This window comes from Orbicella faveolata, unplaced genomic scaffold (assembly GCF_042242905.1).
Source record: "Orbicella faveolata isolate gen_17 unplaced genomic scaffold, um_ofav_v1 contig_27, whole genome shotgun sequence".
Classification (NCBI taxonomy): domain Eukaryota; kingdom Metazoa; phylum Cnidaria; class Anthozoa; order Scleractinia; family Merulinidae; genus Orbicella; species Orbicella faveolata.
In genome coordinates this window covers 5,652,854-5,671,144 of record NW_028301555.1, presented here as the reverse complement: position 1 = coordinate 5,671,144, position 18,291 = coordinate 5,652,854, and the positions used below count along the sequence as shown (strand labels likewise).

Here is an 18,291-nt window from a genome sequence, read left to right as displayed (position 1 = left end):
CCAAGTTCGTTTTTGCGTGTTTATGCTGAGATTGAGGACGCATTTCTAAGGGAAGTCACGCCAAACTGGGCCAGTCTGCCCGAGCGTACCGTAGTATGGAGAGACTAAGAGTATATATGGATCACTCCCCGCATCTCCCCAACCCTCTAAAGGTCACAATCCAAGAAAGCGGCATCGAAAACCTGGTCTATCGAGCGTTCCGTTCGAAAATGACGCCTATACTGCAGGGTATCTGAAATAGGGCAGTGAATGCCGCACGTCTCCACCAAAAATCCAGCCAAATGGCTTCAACAAACCCCACGTGGGATGTTTGATTTTCCTTGTGTCAATGTATTTCAACTGACTTGTAAAAAATGTTGGACAATTTCCGTTGTTTGTGACCCAGCGTCATGTGTTTTGATGGCAGGCTTATTCGTTGGTTTCTATAACAGCGCATTGATCAATTCCGGGAGTTCTGTTGGTGGGATGTTGATAAAGACTTACTTTAAAAAAGTTAGTAACATCTTGTGGTGAAGGTCGGTAACACCGAGTTTGGTTTTGGGAGCGCTTATTAAAATAAAGTTTACTTTGTGTTAAAACGGTTGTGTTCGAACCATTGTTGTTCTTCATGTATGCAGAGTTTTCCGGGAAACTGCGACGTGAGCATATGACTGAAGCAAAATAGTTTCACCTGACACTCTGAATTCTTGGCTCACAATTCAAGCTATATATAGAAGGGAGAGCAGGTATGCGGAATAACCCAAAGACCTTCATTTAGGCAACGTATAACCTTACTGCAGTAAGCTTGAGCACTTCTAGCCAGTGAACAACAAGATAGATTAATTATCAACCGATACAGAATGATGTTTTGCATACTTGTTACGATTACGATTAAGACGCTTTTTTCGAACATTTCTTCGAATATTTCCGCCGGTAAATTCAGCATGACTGAGCCATGATTTGATTTAAAAGGTAAAAAGCAGTTCTGGAAGAGGACATTTATGAACAACTGCAAATACTGCTATCACAAGGTACTTTGGTTTACAAACCAGTACTATGATCAAATGACACCGTCGTATTTTTCTTCGCTTATGCATCAGTCTATTCCAGAAGTGCCCATCCCCCGCCCCCGGTCAACCGCGGGGCATTTGTTCACGTAGTCGGTCCCGTGGGTGGGGCATCTGCAATTTTATCGCAGCCCGGGGGCTGGGCATTTGCGTACCCCGGGGCGATCCCCGGGCATTTGACACACGTGTTTTCGAAAGTGCCATGGGTGAGTTCATCGGGAAAGACGAGGCGTTTGTCGAACAATGACTTGTCCGTCAGAGACTAGAGAAACTTGTAGATGTTTTAAAGGTGTGTTTTCTCAATTTTAGATATTTCTTCATCACTTGTAAGCATATAAATATAAACGACAAGGTGAACTATATGTTGTTTATCACAAAACAATCACTGACGTGAACACGACTATTTTGCATTTCGCATTCAAAACTAGCCCAGCATTTTTCAAATTCATGAAAGTGGAGTTAAAATACTTAAGGTTTGCGAATTCAAATGATGCGATCTTCAAGACAGATCTTGCGAGCTTAAAATGCAATGCATCATTATTTAAAATGTCTTGATTCTTCACAGAAAAAGTAGCCTGCGAAAACAGGCACCTATCATCGCTCGCGGCTGGAGGCACGTCCGCCGCGATCCCAGCTATCCTCTAGCAAACTGTTAAAAAAAAATATAAAGAAATAAATGTAATCAGAATCAACTAACACGTACTGTTGTCCTTGAAGTCTTACCGTTGCATTAAAATACTGAACAGTTGAACGTTTTACTCACTGATTAATAAAAAAAAAACTGCAGAGGTGTTGGAAGGCGACGATCCCGGGGGCAGGGCATTTGCCGTCTTTCTTCGTCCCCACCCCGGGGCATTTAGAATGCTTATATTATGTGTCCCAACCCCGGGGAATTTGCCCATTTATTTTTAAAAAATGTTAATGCCCGGGGGGTTAGCCCGGGGAGGGGGGATGGGCACTGCTGGAATTGACTGACGCATTATAGGAATCGTTTAGGCGCATTTGGAAGTAGACGCTAAAGACAGTCAATTATTCTGATCTAACTTAAAGGTAGGTGCCCTAACTCACACAGTTACGAAATGAACGAATACGATAGAAGGGAGACGTTCTCAAGTACCTAAACCTAACTACTCGCTTTGACTTAAAATCAGTAAAACAATCACTGGCCGTTACTTGGAACAACATTTCTGAGACCTTAAGATTCTTGAACACAATGTCATATTTTTACAAAGCTGTAATAAAAAACACTTCTCCGTAAAACAGGAAGAGTCACGCTATTTTCCTACAAGTTGATAAAAACAGGAACATTCAATTATCTGCTGTTGGTCATGCAAGCAGAGACTGAATCAAATTGTTGTAAGGTCAAATGTCTTGATAGCAGGCATATTCCTTGGCTTGTATAACAGAGCATATATCAGTTCCTTCAATCAGGAAATTATTACCTTATAATTCAATAAACTTGAGCGCTTCTCGACTCTGCTGATTCACAGAGCGCTGTCCTTTCACCACAATTTACGGTTTAAATGTCCTGAACTTTATAGTGGCCAATAAAAATTTCGGAAAAGGAGTACATCCTGGCGAGGTGTAACCAAATTTTCGAAATATTTTTACTTGAAATTTTCACTTCCCTTTCGGAGTTCCCGGAATTCGATTAAATGGTTCGCAATTCGAAAGTTGAACAATTACTCCGTTACAAAAGTTACGGAACTCTTGGTTGAATGTCGGAAAGCGTGCCATACCGTAAAATGCCGCTTATAAGCCCCTCCGGTTATATATAGGCTCATCTACTTGTAAACAAAATATTACTTCCCATTGTAAGCCCCTCTCTGGTTTAAAATGATATGAGCTCGATTTATTATGCCATTTTTTGAAGCTGAACGAGTATAAGGAAAACGTATTTCGATCAACACGGTAACTCATTGCGAAACGGTTTTTTACATTCCGCTTATTAAACCCTCCGTTTAAAAGCCTATTTAACTTCCCTAACGAAGTTGTGTAAGCGCCGGGCATATAAGCGCCGGTTTCCCCTTTGAATTCTTGGCTGACAATTAAAGCTATATATAGAAGGGAGAGCAGGTATGCGGAATAACCCAAAGACCTTCATTTAAGCAACGTATAACGTTACTGCAGTAAGCTTGAGCACTTCTAGCCAGTGAACAACAAGATAGATTAATTATCAACAGATACAGAATGATGTTTTGCATACTTGTGATACTTGTGACCATTACGATTAACACGCTTTTTTCACTCTGTGACTGGATTAAGACGTTTTACCGTATGCGAAAAAAAAGTCTGCAGTGTTTCCAAGTAAGGTTGAAACTTTATTACTAGGCAAAAATCTCACATAGGAAAATTTCGCTTCACTAGCACTTTAAAGCGCTGAGAATTAAAAACATAATGAAAACTGTTATCCGGCCGTAGATAACCCGCACACATCCAAGGCCAAAGTTTCACAACCTAACCTAACTGCTCGAAATAATGTAGTGTAGTTAAGCCACTTACAAGGGCACACACTTGGAAACAGAAAATGTCTACTTAGCGGAGTTGTCCACTTATGGGATGTTAAAAATCTAGTGTCCTCGCTATGTGACTGGACAACAAACCAAGAGTCCACGTAATACGGGATGTTTCCTGGTAATTAGTGGCGTTTTCAATGTCTCCTCACACTGAGCTCAATCTAAATCTAACTCGGGTATCGTGATGTAATCGAGTTTACGTTTCAATACTTCTTTAGAGTGCAGAATTAATTGGCTAACATGATCAACAACAGCGGCCATGATGTAATTCTCAGGGACCATGGAGAGCAACGGCTCGATACGCTTTTTTAAAAGAGCAAGCCCCTTGTCACTACCTTCGTTCACTGTAACAGCAGCAACGTCTTTAAGGAAACCTGACGCCTTGTACTCCAGAGAAATTGCTTTGTGAATATTTGGCAAGCTTGAGTTGTCTTCTTTAGTGTAACAAGAAACAACGTCATCAAACCATTCAATAACAATTTGACGAAGTGGAACCTCCTTGACTTGTTGCTCACAAAGCCCTTTGTGCTCAGACTCGAATTTCTCTTTCATCTCGCAGGTTCTGATGTAGAATTTACGAGCTAACAAATTTAGCTCCCCTTCAAGAGTATTCAATAACTCCTGAAAGAAAGCTTCAAACACTTTCCATATTTGGATCAACCTTCTGTAGCCACCTTCGTCAAGCTCTGTGATGTTGAGGTCATTGATCATAAACCGGCGAGAGCCACGTCTCCCCAAAGGACTAAAAGGAAGGTTATCAATGTTTAAAAACATTTTGTTCCAAACAGCAGTCGGGTTTTTTCCAGTAAGGAGGCCTGAGATCATGTAATCCACCAAATCTGTCATTTGTAAAGCCCTGATCTGTTGTTTTATCTTCTTGGCGTCCTTTTGTGTGTACGCCAATTCCAAACCCTTCATCTGATTTAACATGTCTTCCAGGACACATTGGCGCAGTTTGTTGTCGTGATCAGCCACTGTTAGTAGATTGTGTCCTGGTATGAAGAAGTTCGGAATTGTCTCCGTCTTCACACCTTGCAAGGCCAGCTCTAAAGCTTGAATTGTCCTTTGGGCCCTACAATCTTTATCCCAGCGATAGCGGTCCGTTATGAACAGCTCTGAAAGAAGGACAGTCTTCAACAGGTATGATGGAATCAAGGTTGAATCCCATCTCAGTTTCTTCGATATCTCATCTCTCATGACTTTCAGGACTCGGCAGCATGCTTTAAAACCGTCCGGAGAAAAGGCCAGAATTTCTTTTTCCGCCATGGAAAACGAAATACGCCAGCTGTCATATCCAGCGGGAACAACGTGGAATCCGCACTTTTGAAGAATTGGATCTATTTCTTGGGAACACGTTGTCAACTTAACAGGGAGCTTGGATTTGTGATAATCCAAAGTCAGTGTCAAATCCACTCTTACGATTAGATTTCTATAACTATTGCCGCCTTGCCATTCAATGTAAAGTGTTGTTGCCGGTCCGTGACTTTCCGAGTACATCACAGGTGAACTTTCTTGGCCATCGATATTTCCCAGTAGCCCAGAATACACAGGCCACCATATTTCATTAAACACGTCTTGCCCTACTCGTTTGATGGCCAGTCCTTCAGGTAGCTCGGTGTCACTTAGACATGCATTGACAAGCTTCTTGAAGAAACGGGAGATCATATGTGGGTTGAAGAAGCCTTCATCATCTTTGAATTCTTCCCACTCTTGTTCATCAAGGAATAGTTTGACGTAGCCTTCGCCTTTGTCGCATGGACGAAATAATGGTTTGTCGGTGAGTGAGTCAATTCTGATCATGAAGTCGAATTCATCTGGCTGGCAAACCTTCGTTCCTTCGTAAACACTTCCGCTCTTAATAAGAGTACTCTGAAATCGCTTGTCTCGCTTTTCCACCTCCGCCAGAATGTTGGTCAAGAATTGCTCGAGTTTCTCTCGAATCAATTCGGCTTCGTTTTCATCTTGAAACCTTGCCTTTTCCTCAAAACGCTTTACAATTTCAGCCATGAAGACGCAATTTGACTATTTCACGGCCCCTATTTCACCGCGCCAAACATATCCTTCCTTTCTTGGAATGGGACAACAAAGAGTAATTTTTTCTGTAAGCTGATAGACTTTATATTGACCTATGAATATTATACTTTGGAAATGACGTTTTGAATACTTGTCACGATTACGATTAAGACGCTTTTTTCGAACATTTCTTCGAATATTTCCGCCGGTAAATTCAGCATGACTGAGCCATGATTTGATTTAAAAGGTAAAAAGCAGTTCTGGAAGAGGACATTTATGAACAACTGCAAATACTGCTATCACAAGGTACTTTGGTTTACAAACCAGTACTATGATCAAATGACACCGTCGTATTTTTCTTCGCTTATAGGTATCGTTTGTGCGAATTTGGAAGTAGACGCTAAAGACGGTCAATTATTCTGATCTAACTGAAAGGTAGGTGCCCTAACTCGCACAGTTACGAAATGAGCGAATACTATAGAAGGCAGACTTTCTCAAGTTCCTAAACCTAACTACTCACTTTGACTTAAAATCAGTAAAACAATCAGTGGCCGTTACTTGGAACAACATTTCTGACACCATAAGATTCTTCAGCACAATGTCATATTTTTACAAAGCTGTAATAAAAAACACTTCTCCGTAAACAGGAAGAGTCACGCTATTTTCCTACAAGTTGATAAAAACAGGAACGTTCAATTATCTGCGTTGGTCATGCAAGCATAGACGGAATCAAATTGTTATAAGGTCAAATGTCTTGTTAGCAGGCATATTCCTTGGCTTGTATAACAGAGCTTAAATCAGTTCCCGTCTTCAATCCGGAAATTATTACCTTATAATTCAATAAGCTTGAGCGCTTCTCAACTCTGCGGATTCACAGAGCGTTTTCCTTTCACCAGAAATTACGGTTTAAATGTCCTGAACTTTATAGTGGCCAATAAAAATTTCGGAAAAGGAGTACAATCTGGCGAGGTGTAACGAAATTTTCGAACTTATGAACTCGATTTATTATGCCAGTTTTTGAAACTGAACGAGTATAAGGAAAACGTATTTCGATCAACACGGTAACTCATTGCGAAACGGTTTTTTACATTCCGCCTATAAGACTCTCCGTTTAAAAGCCTATTTAAATTCCCTTGACGAAGTTGTATAAGCCTAGGGCTTATACAACAAACTGCTTATTAATTAAGCGGCAGTTTGCCGTAGGTAGTGCTGTCAGTTACAAACAGGAAATTTTGTAGACTTGTTGCTTGTGTACAGAGGGATAATCAGAGAAGTCGGCTTTTCTAAGTAGGATCCTTGTTTCAGATTAGTTTGAGGTGGTAAGTTCGTAGGCTGTAATTTCCTCGAACGTCTCTGGACGTCGCGCATGACTGTGCCATTTGGCCAATTTACCTACACTGCTTTTAAAACAAGCTACGTTTGTAACTTAGCGGTATCATGGTAAAATGATGCAGTGGTGTGTTTCTGTGTCTCACAGGAATCGTGTTGCTGAATTTAGATCTCGACACCAAAGGCAGCTAATTATTGCAGTCCAACTGAGAGGTAAGTTCATCCATTCACACTCCGAATTCAATGAAACTGAGCGTTTGCTTAACTAATCAAAGTAGCTATGAGCTACTCAACTTGAAAAATGGACTTTCTGTAAGCAATTTTGATGCTACTGAACTGAGTTTTTAATCCGTAGGTCATATATCTTTTTTATACACTCTTTTTTCTATATATAAGAATATTGTTTTTCCGGCCCAGACTGATAGTTGACTCGGGCTGCGCTCTCGTCAACTATCACGCAATAGAAATCTCGAGCTCATAAGCTGGAGAGGCGGAAACTGAAGTAAACTAAAGTTCTAAACAATGCCCACTGTCATTATTTAGAAATAGTGCAAAACGCAACGGATTTTACTCGATCAAGATTGCTTGAAATTTGCCCACGTTATTTTTTTAGCGTGGACCTCAATCGACTGCAATCCCGATCATAAACAAACAAAAGAAAAAAAAAATGAGAGAGTGAATTTGGCCAACATCCAGATATCTTGACTTCACGTTTGGTCAATAGAATTTACGTGACGTCATCATTTTCTAAAATCCAAAGCTAAAGACCTACCAAAGTGTTTATCCTCATCAGGCATAAGAGGCGCTAAATTTGTATCATTTTCTAAAATCCAAAGCTAAAGACCTACCAAAGTGTTTATCCTCATCAGGCATAAGAGGCGCTAAATTTGTATCTGTTTGCAATTTTACAGCTCAATTGCGTGCTTCGTTTGGAAACCAGCGCATTTTCAATGTCAGAGTTATGGTGGTTCGTGACACAGAGCTACGTTCGCGTTTGTCGAAATATATATACTTATCTCTTGATTTTTTGTCTTTTTAGAAGTTAAAACATCAGGAAAAGCTCTTATGTAAATGCTTATTTGTTCAGTACAAATAATCAGTCGCCTAGATAGCCAAAGTAAGTTCCAGATGTTTACATTATTTTCTAGCCGCCATATTGGTGTTCCAGGATCTAGGTACACCAGCATGGCGGTTTCATCCTGCCTTACTGGCCCTGTAAATTTCTGCGAAATATTTCGACGAATATCTGAAGTTTGGGAAAATGCCCAGACCTAAAACTTGGAGAAGTGACTCCTTCAATTATTTCATATAACATCACAATTTCTTAGCTTTATCGACTGAAGGGTTTTCCATTTGTATATTTTTTTTTTTATTGCGTGACAGTGAAAAGCGAAAGGCCGGAAATGACAAGACAATATTATTCAGCTGAAGATTACGTGAAAGTGTGCGGAATTTATTCAACGTTTAGACTTTCAATCAGGCAACGCGTATTACTTTCCTGCTCTCATCCATGCAATTGTGGATTCTTCTTAGGAATTCAACGAATCAACTAACCCGAAAACGAATCCTTCGTCAACGTAAACCTTCCTCGTTCTTACATACCTGTGTTATTTGTTGTGGTATGTGGTCCCCGGCTTATAAATGTCCACAAAAATCAAACGAAGTCAAATTTCTTCGGCAAGGCTGGAAAACTCAAATTCGCTCGTCTTTTGCATATAGCTTGCCCCTAACCAGAGTGCAAATAGGCTGTAGTTTTTTTTTTTCCTTGAAATAGTTTTGTGTTTCCGAGAAAAACGACGTCTTCGATTTAATCTTCAGACTCAATAGACCAATTTCGATATATTATAATTCAGCCTAACACAATAGACCTCAGCACGAGGCTCTGGGGAATAAACCCCACAAACTCTGTAGTTTTTCCCCAGAGCCTCGCACTGAGGTCTATTGTTTTAGGCTGAATTTTAATATATCGAAATTGGTCTATTTACCGAGTCCCAACTGGGCTGAAATTCGACCATTTTCATTCGATTTGCATTTCGCAACTGTTGAGCATAGAAAATTTGTAATACAACCAGCTTATATAAAAACTTTTAATTTCAAGAACGTTGGATTATCACTGTATCGGCACTGTATGGGGCTTCTTTGCGGGCAAAATTTCGAACGTGAATACATCATCGTTTTGTTGAATTAATTATTGTTATGCGTAATAACTATTTAGCCATAGGTGAGATTCCAGTGTTCAAGTTTTGCCAAACTACTCCATAATGATCAACAACAGTGCTTGTGGTGTTTTGTCGAAATCAGGTCGGCTGTTTCATTTTTAGTTTCACACTCGTGGGTTTATGGATATAGTTATAACAAGTTTCATTTTAATTTAATTAAGTACTTATGTAATCTTTTGTTTTGAACACTAGATCTGAAGAACTTACCTTCATGCCGCGATGGATGCCGATTCAATAATTAAACTTGGGCTTCGATCAAGAACACTGCCTGGAGGCATTGAACTATTTTTGGTTGTATTCTTTGGGATATCATTTATTGCTTTTCTGAAAAGCACCTATAACAGAGAGACATTCACTTGTGAGCCCGAAACCAGTTCTATCACCAAACAACTCTGCTATGACGAGTACTCTTCTGCAATGAATCAGTGGTTTACGCCCCTGTATTTTGTTGTTTTGGCTTACATCGTTTTATTTGTCCTCTCGATATCCTTCATGCTTTACGGTGCTTTCACTCTTCGGGAACTCAAACGCGATCAGCAAAAGAAACCGGACTGTTTCAGGAGGGTCTACCTTCTACATGTAAGCTGTCGACTGATTTTTATTCTTGTCATGATTGGGATCTTCTGTGGCAACCAGACCCTTATTGTTCCTAAGACGTACAAGTGTTCAGAGGCAGCTGTCGCAACACCGACTCCATTCAACCAGACAGAAGCTAATTTGCATTGCCATGATCAGCATTACAGGGAAAAATCAATTTCCAACATTGCCATCATTGTCGTTAAAGTGTTCATTATGATTCTCTGCATAATCGAATTAATTCAGGTAAAATTGACTCCGGCGGATAAACTTCCAGAGAAGTTGCTTGGATGTGTCTTCGAAGATGACGAAAACCCACTTGTAGGTAAGAAATGACATAATTATGCTTTAAAATAACATGTAAAAGCGGTTTTCCTTTGAGCCGGTAAAGGCAATTGGTTTTGCATTATTTCGCTACACGATTGGCTTGCGCCACTTTTTCATCCAATCAGAAGTAAAACAAAGTCCTTTGCACGCGTTTTCCCGCGCTTCGCGTCAGCTACAGGTATGACAGGATTTTTGTGAAATTAAGTGAAACCAACAATGGAAACAATAATGGAACAAAGTATCCTGTGTGAGCAGAAAAATGCTGTTATCGCTTTCGTTCCAGAAATATTCGAGTTTTTAAAATATGCAAATTAGCCCATTGATGGCGTCATAAACTCAACCAAATTTTGATCAAATATGATGAAGAAAGATATCTCAGCCTGTATCACCCATAAATGTAAGAAAAACCATAAATGTAATACCAACCATAAATGTAATAAAAATTAACCATAAATGTAATACTAACCATAAATGTAATGACTTTTAACCACAAATGTAATAAAACCACTAACCATACATGTAATAAAATTTGCCCATAAATGTAATATATATGGCTTAATCATAAATGTAATAAACCGGCTATGACTTCCAAATCAAGGGGCTCCAAACTTGTCATTCTCTTTGTGCACTTCTTACTTCAGGACACGGACCTCTTGCATCAAGTTAGTATTTTAATTAACCCAGAGACCAAAACCGAAGAAGTTATAATTATGGTCTGCGAACATTAAGGAAGTACCCAAGTATGATTAGAAAGTCTATATACCAGAGCGTTTGAAGTGCTGGTGGTTGATAATATTCCATCCATTTGAAAGAGATTGAGGTTCTCTTTGAGTCAAGACGAGTTCAGTCAAACATCACTTTATAAGGAATACGCCTGTTTTAATTTTTCAAACCTTCCCATATATCCACCCGGATTTGCAAACTTATGTTCTCCGTTTCCGCGTGCCCATGCTTTCCTGCCGACGTTTTTCGGTGTCAAGCAAGGTGGTAGGGTGGCGAAGGGGGAGGGGGAGGGGGTTGAATATTCCTTATTGGAGCCAGAACAATCGACAGAGATAGGACTCTCGGAATAGAACTGCTGACTTGCAGGTTGGTTGGGTGGAGCAGGTGATCCAAGTTCTATACTTTTGTATTACTGAAATGTTTTTTAAACAGAGAAAATATGCTAGACATCCCTTGAGGCACATGGGAAATACAAGTGTAAAATACTAAACAACATTCTATAGAACAAAACTCGGTTTATTACAACGTCAACACAATAGCGGCGACTAATTATTAAAGATATTGTGTGAAGAGTCAGGTTTGCATTGTCGTTATACCTGTTATTGTTGATTGCGAATATATAAAATAACCTTAACATATGTGGAAAACAGTCTTTTACATTTCCTAAAAAACCTAGTGCTTCCGTTCGATGTCCTGGAAAATACAAGGCAAGTAGCTTTCAATAGCTACTTCTTTCCTTTTTTTTCCTTCTTTCCTTTATTCCAAAAGATGGCTGTTACATACATCCATGTTGGAACGCCAGTGAAAAGAACATTTATCCAAGCATTTATCCACTGAGGACTGTTTATGATTTCTTTTAACGCCAACACAAGTCCGCTACCTCTTCCATACTGCTTAAGAATCTGTCTCATGCTGTGGAGACCAGGGTACATGTCTCTGTTAGCGCTTATTTTCGATAGTCTTCTAATGTATCGAGAAACTAATCTTTTGAATTTGGTTGATGTGTGGCTTAGGGCATCATATGTATTAACAATTTTTCGATTATGTCCTGTCAAGGATAGGTTTACTATCATATCAAGGATCTCCTCTGGCAGCGATTCCAGTTTAACTTCCTCCGCAACTTCTTCGCCTTGTTTTTCTTTTTCTTGTTGTTCTTCTTGCTGTTGTACTTGTTTTTCTTCTTGTTGTTTTTGTGATTCTTCTTGTTGTTCTGTTTCTTCGTCGCTTACTTGATTAACTCCATTATTAGCGACCAAGCAGACATAGTGGATACCTTCATCCTCTGAATAATGGCCCAGGAAAATCCGAGCCGCAGGTTCACAGTTCTGAGGACTAATGACAGTTCTTCCCTCAGGACCACGACTAGAAATTACAATTATCTCTACGAGGTAAAGGTTAGCCATGGCTTCATTTTGTGCTATTGTATTAAGATATTCAGACCATGGCATTGCGGCGAATAGCTCTAGAGGACTTCCATCCACAGCATTGGGATTGTCTGATAAATATTGAACGACCTCGCGCCGAAGTGTTTCATTTGACCTGTAGATGCCGACATCTTGCAAAGTATGAGCTACGGCTGCAAAATGGCAGTTACCATCTCCAGCAGGATTAAACGAAATATCAAAGCCCTGATCCCAAAATGCTTCACGGTTGTCCTTGCGTTCAAGAGGAATATAAAATTTTTTGCGATGACTTGATAGGTGCTCCTTTCTATTTAGATTCTTTCCCTTGTTCTTTAGCCTTTCCTTAGCAAGATCGTTTTTGCGTTTTTCTTTTTCGGCTGTTAAACTTGTAATATCTTCCACTGATACCCAAGTACACTGATGGCTTTTCGTCGTTGGATTCTAAAACCATATTTTGTATTTTGCAATTCGTAAATTGCTTTTAATGATTTTTCCTTCTACTACAAAACGACGTTTTGGCGCAGTCCGACTTTTTTTGGAAAACGGAAAACGGATCAGAACAGTTTCTCCAACAGAGTATTTTGAGGGAGGATTGTTTTTCATTCTTCGTTGGATGTATCGCTCATCCCAAACCTTGTCTGCTGTCTTCGCTTTGGCTCTTATTTTTGTAGTTTGAGCACTTTGTTATGTAAAATCATTGTCCTTTGGTAAAACATTTGCAGTTTTGGATGAGCTGCTCTCTTTGCCGCAAAAGCCCCCAGGGAATCTCTGTGTTACTGCATTTGTATCTCTTCCGTAAAAAACTTCGAATGGAGACTGACTACCGAGGACATCCATTGGCTCTTCATTGACGATTTTCTGGTACTCTCTTAGCTGAGAAACCCAGTTCACTCCAACTTTTGACATATGTCCAAGGTCATACATAATTTTCTTGCGCAACGTGCGGTGCGATCTTTCTACTTTGCCCTGTGATTGGGGATGGTACGGTGAGCTTCTTATAATCTTCACCTCCAGCTTCCGACACAACTGTTCAACTGCCTTCTTGAACTCTCCTCCATTGTCACATTGCAAAACCTTTGGTGGGCCATCCTCACAGTAAAGTTCTTGAATCTCTTTTGCCACCTGCTTGCTCCCCTTTCCAGTAAGCGGGCGTAGCCATACGTGCCGACTAAAAATGTCCTGTACTGTCAAGATGTACCGAAATGTTTTTCCGAGCAATTTTGCTGCCGTACGCTGCATGTCTACAAGGTCAATTTGATGGCGTACCTAAAAGGAAAAATAAAAAGTGGTGTCAGGAGCTATTTTGCCTTGACGCAAAAGATGAGGATGCGATGTTTGAATGTCTTTGTTTGTCAATTTTTAACCGTTAAACGTTTTGAAATCGATGCGGTTTCGCCGTTTACAGCCATTTACGTGACTAATGAAACTGTATTGTTTTGAAAACGCTCCACAATCTCGATTGGCGCCGTGTAAACGAAAGGGGTTACCACATTGAAAGCGACGCGGTTAGAAGTGACATTTAACTTGCAAGTTCGGACATGTTCTTGTTTGGTCAGCGTAATTTTCCTTCATATATCTGAACTTGTTCACACTAAAAATTCAGAAATACTTGGAACATTCATGTTAAATAAAACTTATAACTTACTCGCAAATTTTCTAGCAGGTCTACAATTTGATAACTCTTCGGAAGAAAAGACTTTCCAACTTTTTCAAATTTGACCCGAAGACTACCGAAGATTTCCCAAGTTTATCCGAAGACGTCCGAAGATTTCCGAAGTTGGCCCGAAGAGTTTAGAAGCTTTCCGAGGTTCAACCGAAGTCTTTCGAAGATCTCCGACGTTGGACCGAAGAGTTTCAGTGGTTTCTGAAGTAGACACGAATGGATCGGTGTTGATATATACAAAGCTCACCGTTACCGCGTTCTGATTGGTTGATCGCAATTTTGTTGAGTATACTATAACCTTCTCGTACAATTCGCAATTAAGAGGCACTCGTGATGATTTGAAAGTTCTCAAAATTGAACGAGCCTTAAGGCGAGTGCAATTTTGAGAACAGTTCAAAACATTAATCACGAATGGTACGTGAAGGTCGCGCGAGCGATTTCCTATACAAATTTTTCCGCCAAATGGAGGCAATTGTTTATTTATCCGATGTGAGCTTATAAAAATACTTTTTATATGGACTTTGCAGGAAAATAAAAAAGAAACCAAAAAAATCTCTTGGTCACAGTGGTCGACAGGCTACAGGTCCACAGGTTACCAGGTTAAGCATGACGTTATACGGCAAACGGCAAACCCGAGCTTGCATTTCACTTTGTTCAGCCTTTTTATCGAATTCTGAAATAAATCTCTCAAAAAAAGAGAAAATAATCACACATTCACGACAAACACAAATCTACTCATTTCGGCGTACAAACGCCAAACGGCAGACGGCAGAGGTGGAACGTCATGCTTAATCTCTCAGATAAATGTCATGAACAACGTCGAGTCGTATTATTTTAAGATCACTCTTTTTTGTTTTAATTCCGCAATGATTTTGCCGCTTTTTCCTTGATGTGACACTCTTGACAAAAAAGCAAAGAAACCCTGTCAACGTTCTCAATTCCGCCTAAAATAAATTAATATACCCACTTACCTGGGTTTGAAAATTTTACTTTTACTATCAAGGAAAGCTACTAGTTTTCAGTCTGATATTACTTGTTTTACATGACAAAATGCAATCTTACCTGCACTGCTCGAGCACGGATTGATCGTGAAATGGCCTTGTTGGTAAAACGTGCATTCACCTTTTTGATTAGCCTTGCTTCTTGATAAAACTTGTTGGAGCTGCGGCTCGCTAACACCTTCAAACCTCTTCTTTAGTCGGTGCTTTAGTTTCCTTGCTCCAATGCCCTTGCAATGTTTAAATTCCTTTCTGACAACATCTCGCAGCTCGGACTTTTTCATGACCGCTTTCCCGTCAAAAAACAGCTTTTCCTCTCCATTTACACTCTGGATGCTAAACTTTGATTTGTTTCTCCAAAATCTAACGCAAGACGCTTTTTGTTGAGCAGACCTTTGCTTGACTGGCACATCAAATTCGCTTTTTGTAAGTTGGACGAGCGTGTCGTAAACGGCATCATCCACAGCTGACATCTGGCGATTTCGCTTATTTTCGGCATTTGCCGTAGTAATACTGACATAAAGTGACACCACGATAAGCAAACACACCACCTTTAAAGCAAGAAACATCTTCATAAACGTACTCCAGTCAGTTCTGATAGCTTCTGATATCTCAACTCGTGGAATGAATTGAGAGTCTGTTACAACGTGCCTTTTCTATTCGTTTCACTGACACGAGAACAATAGAGTTTTTATTTAGAACGTGTGATTGGAAGGCGCGAAAAAGCAGTTCAATAAGTGACGAATGGTTTTTCATAAGTAGTCATTTAGTAGCACACTCTGTTATCGCATTCATGGAAACTTCATAAACTATTTTCTTTACTTTCTCGCCTATATTTGCTTGCTTGCTTGCTAGCAACTTTCTGTTTCCCTTACAAGTTTCCTTCGAAAGTAACTATAAATACTCGCTAAAAAGTTAAGGTTAGGACTTGTGCGAAATTTTCTTTGTTTTGGAGATTTTGTTAGAATTTCCTGCTCTTTGTTCTTTTGTTTTATGTAAGTTTCGCAGGTTCTTTACACCGAGAATGAGCCAACTTTCGCCAACTTCCCGAACTTTGCATAGCAAATGCGAGCTTGTCATACCCAACAAAATTCTAATAGTAAGAGGGTTTAATTTCAAAATTTTAAGCATTAGCCTATGAATCAACCTACCAACCGATAAACAAATGGCGAACAAGTGACGATAAAAGTTCCAACAGGAAGAGATAATACTGGGCCGTTTCAGCTTTGTTCACGCTTGAAGCTGGGACATCCCGAAATTTTCTCACTTGCCTGTGAAATTACTCTACCTGTGATTAGCGCACGCGTCATTAGGGAGTTTTACAATAAAAACAAGTATACCTGCATACATTTCTGCATACACTCTAACGTTTCGTTAAAAAAAAAAAACACATCTACACATTTGTGTTTTCAAAGCACGCAGTTATGCGTCGAGGATTTATACTTGACATGATTACATGTCAATTATTTTTGGGCCCGCAGTCAAGGCTAAACTTCCGCCTGTTTCCTGGACGCATAATCGCGTGGTTTGTATTTTAAACTCATGTGGGACAAAACGTTGATGTGGCAAGATTGGCTTGAAGGCCGAATAACTTCGGCACGGACGCACGGAAACGCGGAAGCACATAAACATTCGCACCGGATAGTACAATTTCGCAAATCCGAGTAGATATATATAAATACAGTCGAACCTCTATCATACGTACAACAAAGGGACAGAGCGAAATGTCCTTATTTACGCCCACTCTTGAGTGCCTCATTAATTCCTATATATACATTCTGGAATTCTGGAACGAAACGGACTTCATCCGGAAATCACACGACAGACGGATTTGTCCGGAATAAGGTGTACTTTGATCTCTGGGGCCGAGATTAAGAGTCCGTTGTCCGTATTTTTGAGGTGTCACACACACTATGTCACTCTTTATAGCAAAACCTTACTGGACCTATACTTTGGGGTCTAAATTTCTTTGGTAAGTTTGGTCTCGTTAGGGTGTCTCGGGAAAAACCGCCATATTTCACGCCGTATGGGCCTCGTTTAGGATCATGGCACACCAAGAAATAGTATTTTTGTTTCTTTAAGGAGTCAGGCCTTTAGGGGTATTATTGAAAATTTCAAGTCAATTTCACGAAGAATGAGAATGGCAAGTTTGTAGGCCCTTGATTTGGAAGTCATAGCCAGTTTATTACATTTATGGTTAAGCCTTATTACATTTATGGTTGTTCAGTTTGTTACATTTATGGGCAAATTTTATTACATTTATGGTTAGTGGTTTTATTACACTTGTGGTTAAAAGTTATTACATTTATGGTTAGTATTACATTTATGGTTAAATTTTATTACATTTATGGTTGGTATTACATTTATGGTTTTTATTACATTTATGGGTGATACAGTAGCCGAGTGCTTAAAGCGCCGGAGGTTCGCGGAATTGAGTCCGTCTCTGACAAAGCCGGAGTTGCTTCTCGGTAGACTCTAGTTTAGATCCTCGGCCATGCTTGTAAATAGCCAAATGGTCTGCCTTTCGCCAATTGGATTTTTTTCCCATGTAATATGTTTATTTGAAATATTTGGTTCTTCTATTTTAATTGGCATACCCGCGAAATAGCTTGGTGTAACTAAGCCCATTGACCAAGTGCACTATAGACATTCAACAGCAATTAACATTCGGACCGTTTTATAACGCTTTTTTTTTTGTTTAAACAGGCTAAATTATATTCATTTTTATTCCAGAGAAACAATTCTCAGCCAACATTCCCGTTCAGGCGCCTAACTACATCGAAAGAACACAAGCTGAGAATGAAATTATGGAGAAACTGTCGACAGATGCGCGCATGATCGTCCTTGTTGCTCTCCCTGGAATGAGGAAGACACAGGTTGCAATACGAGTAAGTCACTTGTTGGCGAGAAAAAAACAAAGAGTTATATTTGTTAAAAAGCAGAAGACCCTCTCAGATATCTGCTGTGGAATTCTCTACGTTTTATGCGGTGAAGATCAGATGACAGGTCACGACGACATTATGCACCAGGCGACTCATAAACTGTCGGAGCTTCAAAACGACACCGTTATTGTACTGGACAACACAGAAGATATACAGGAACACGAAGACTTCGTCGGCTTCGCTCAGACGCTGTTAGCTTCAGCGCCAAAGGTAAAGTTAATGATCACTACCCGAAGAAATGTAAACACTGTTTCAGTTGACATACACAGGGTTCATCTTGAGCCAATGGACACCACCTCATCTGCTAAATTACTCAAAGATGTTTTTGTAGTCTGCAAAGAATATTTGGAGGAAGTATGCAAGCTTTGTGGTGGGATGTCACTGATTCTTATTAACTGTGTGTACTTACAGAACAACGATTTTAACCCCAAAGTTTTGGTGGAACAACTTAGAAATGACCCTATTGACATCCTCAAGAACAATTCAGAAGACGTCTATAATTTATAGAGGAAATTCCTCGGCGAGTTTCCCAGAGA

At 39.8% G+C, this 18,291-nt stretch overlaps 2 protein-coding genes across 5 annotated transcripts; one reads left to right on the top strand and one right to left on the bottom strand.

Moving 5' to 3' along the window:
• Nucleotides 1-3,189: 3,189 nt before the first annotated feature.
• Nucleotides 3,190-5,657, bottom strand: LOC149107301 (uncharacterized). The gene has a single exon (XM_089296932.1). It carries the CDS (start codon nt 5,567-5,569, stop codon nt 3,719-3,721), a length of 1,851 nt encoding a protein of 616 aa, XP_089153058.1. The 5' UTR covers nt 5,570-5,657; the 3' UTR covers nt 3,190-3,718.
• Nucleotides 5,658-5,724: 67 nt separating this feature from the next.
• Nucleotides 5,725-18,283, top strand: LOC149107300 (uncharacterized). 4 transcript variants are annotated; one of them, XM_089296936.1, is made up of 5 exons: nt 5,725-6,010; nt 7,053-7,117; nt 9,316-10,024; nt 17,547-17,965; nt 18,167-18,283. In XM_089296936.1, the coding sequence occupies exons 3-5, from the start codon at nt 9,343-9,345 to the stop codon at nt 18,260-18,262; spliced, it is 1,197 nt and encodes a 398-aa protein (XP_089153062.1). In that variant the 5' UTR covers nt 5,725-6,010; nt 7,053-7,117; nt 9,316-9,342; the 3' UTR covers nt 18,263-18,283. The 4 variants fall into 4 exon arrangements, with proteins under 4 accessions (XP_089153062.1, XP_089153059.1, XP_089153060.1 ...); XM_089296934.1 differs by having other exon boundaries at nt 5,726-5,822; nt 5,946-6,010; nt 17,547-18,283; XM_089296933.1 differs by having other exon boundaries at nt 17,547-18,283.
• The last annotated feature ends 8 nt before the right edge of the window (nt 18,284-18,291 follow it).

Excerpts from the sequence above, each read along its gene's own strand:
- LOC149107301 (XM_089296932.1), bottom strand. The coding sequence starts at position 5,569 with ATGGCTGAAATTGTAAAGCGTTTTGAGGAAAAGGCAAGGTTTCAAGAT.
- LOC149107300 (XM_089296933.1), top strand. The coding sequence starts at position 9,343 with ATGGATGCCGATTCAATAATTAAACTTGGGCTTCGATCAAGAACACTG. Across the intron at positions 10,025-17,546 it reads TGACGAAAACCCACTTGTAG|AGAAACAATTCTCAGCCAAC; the intron begins GTAAGAAATGAC and ends TTTTTATTCCAG.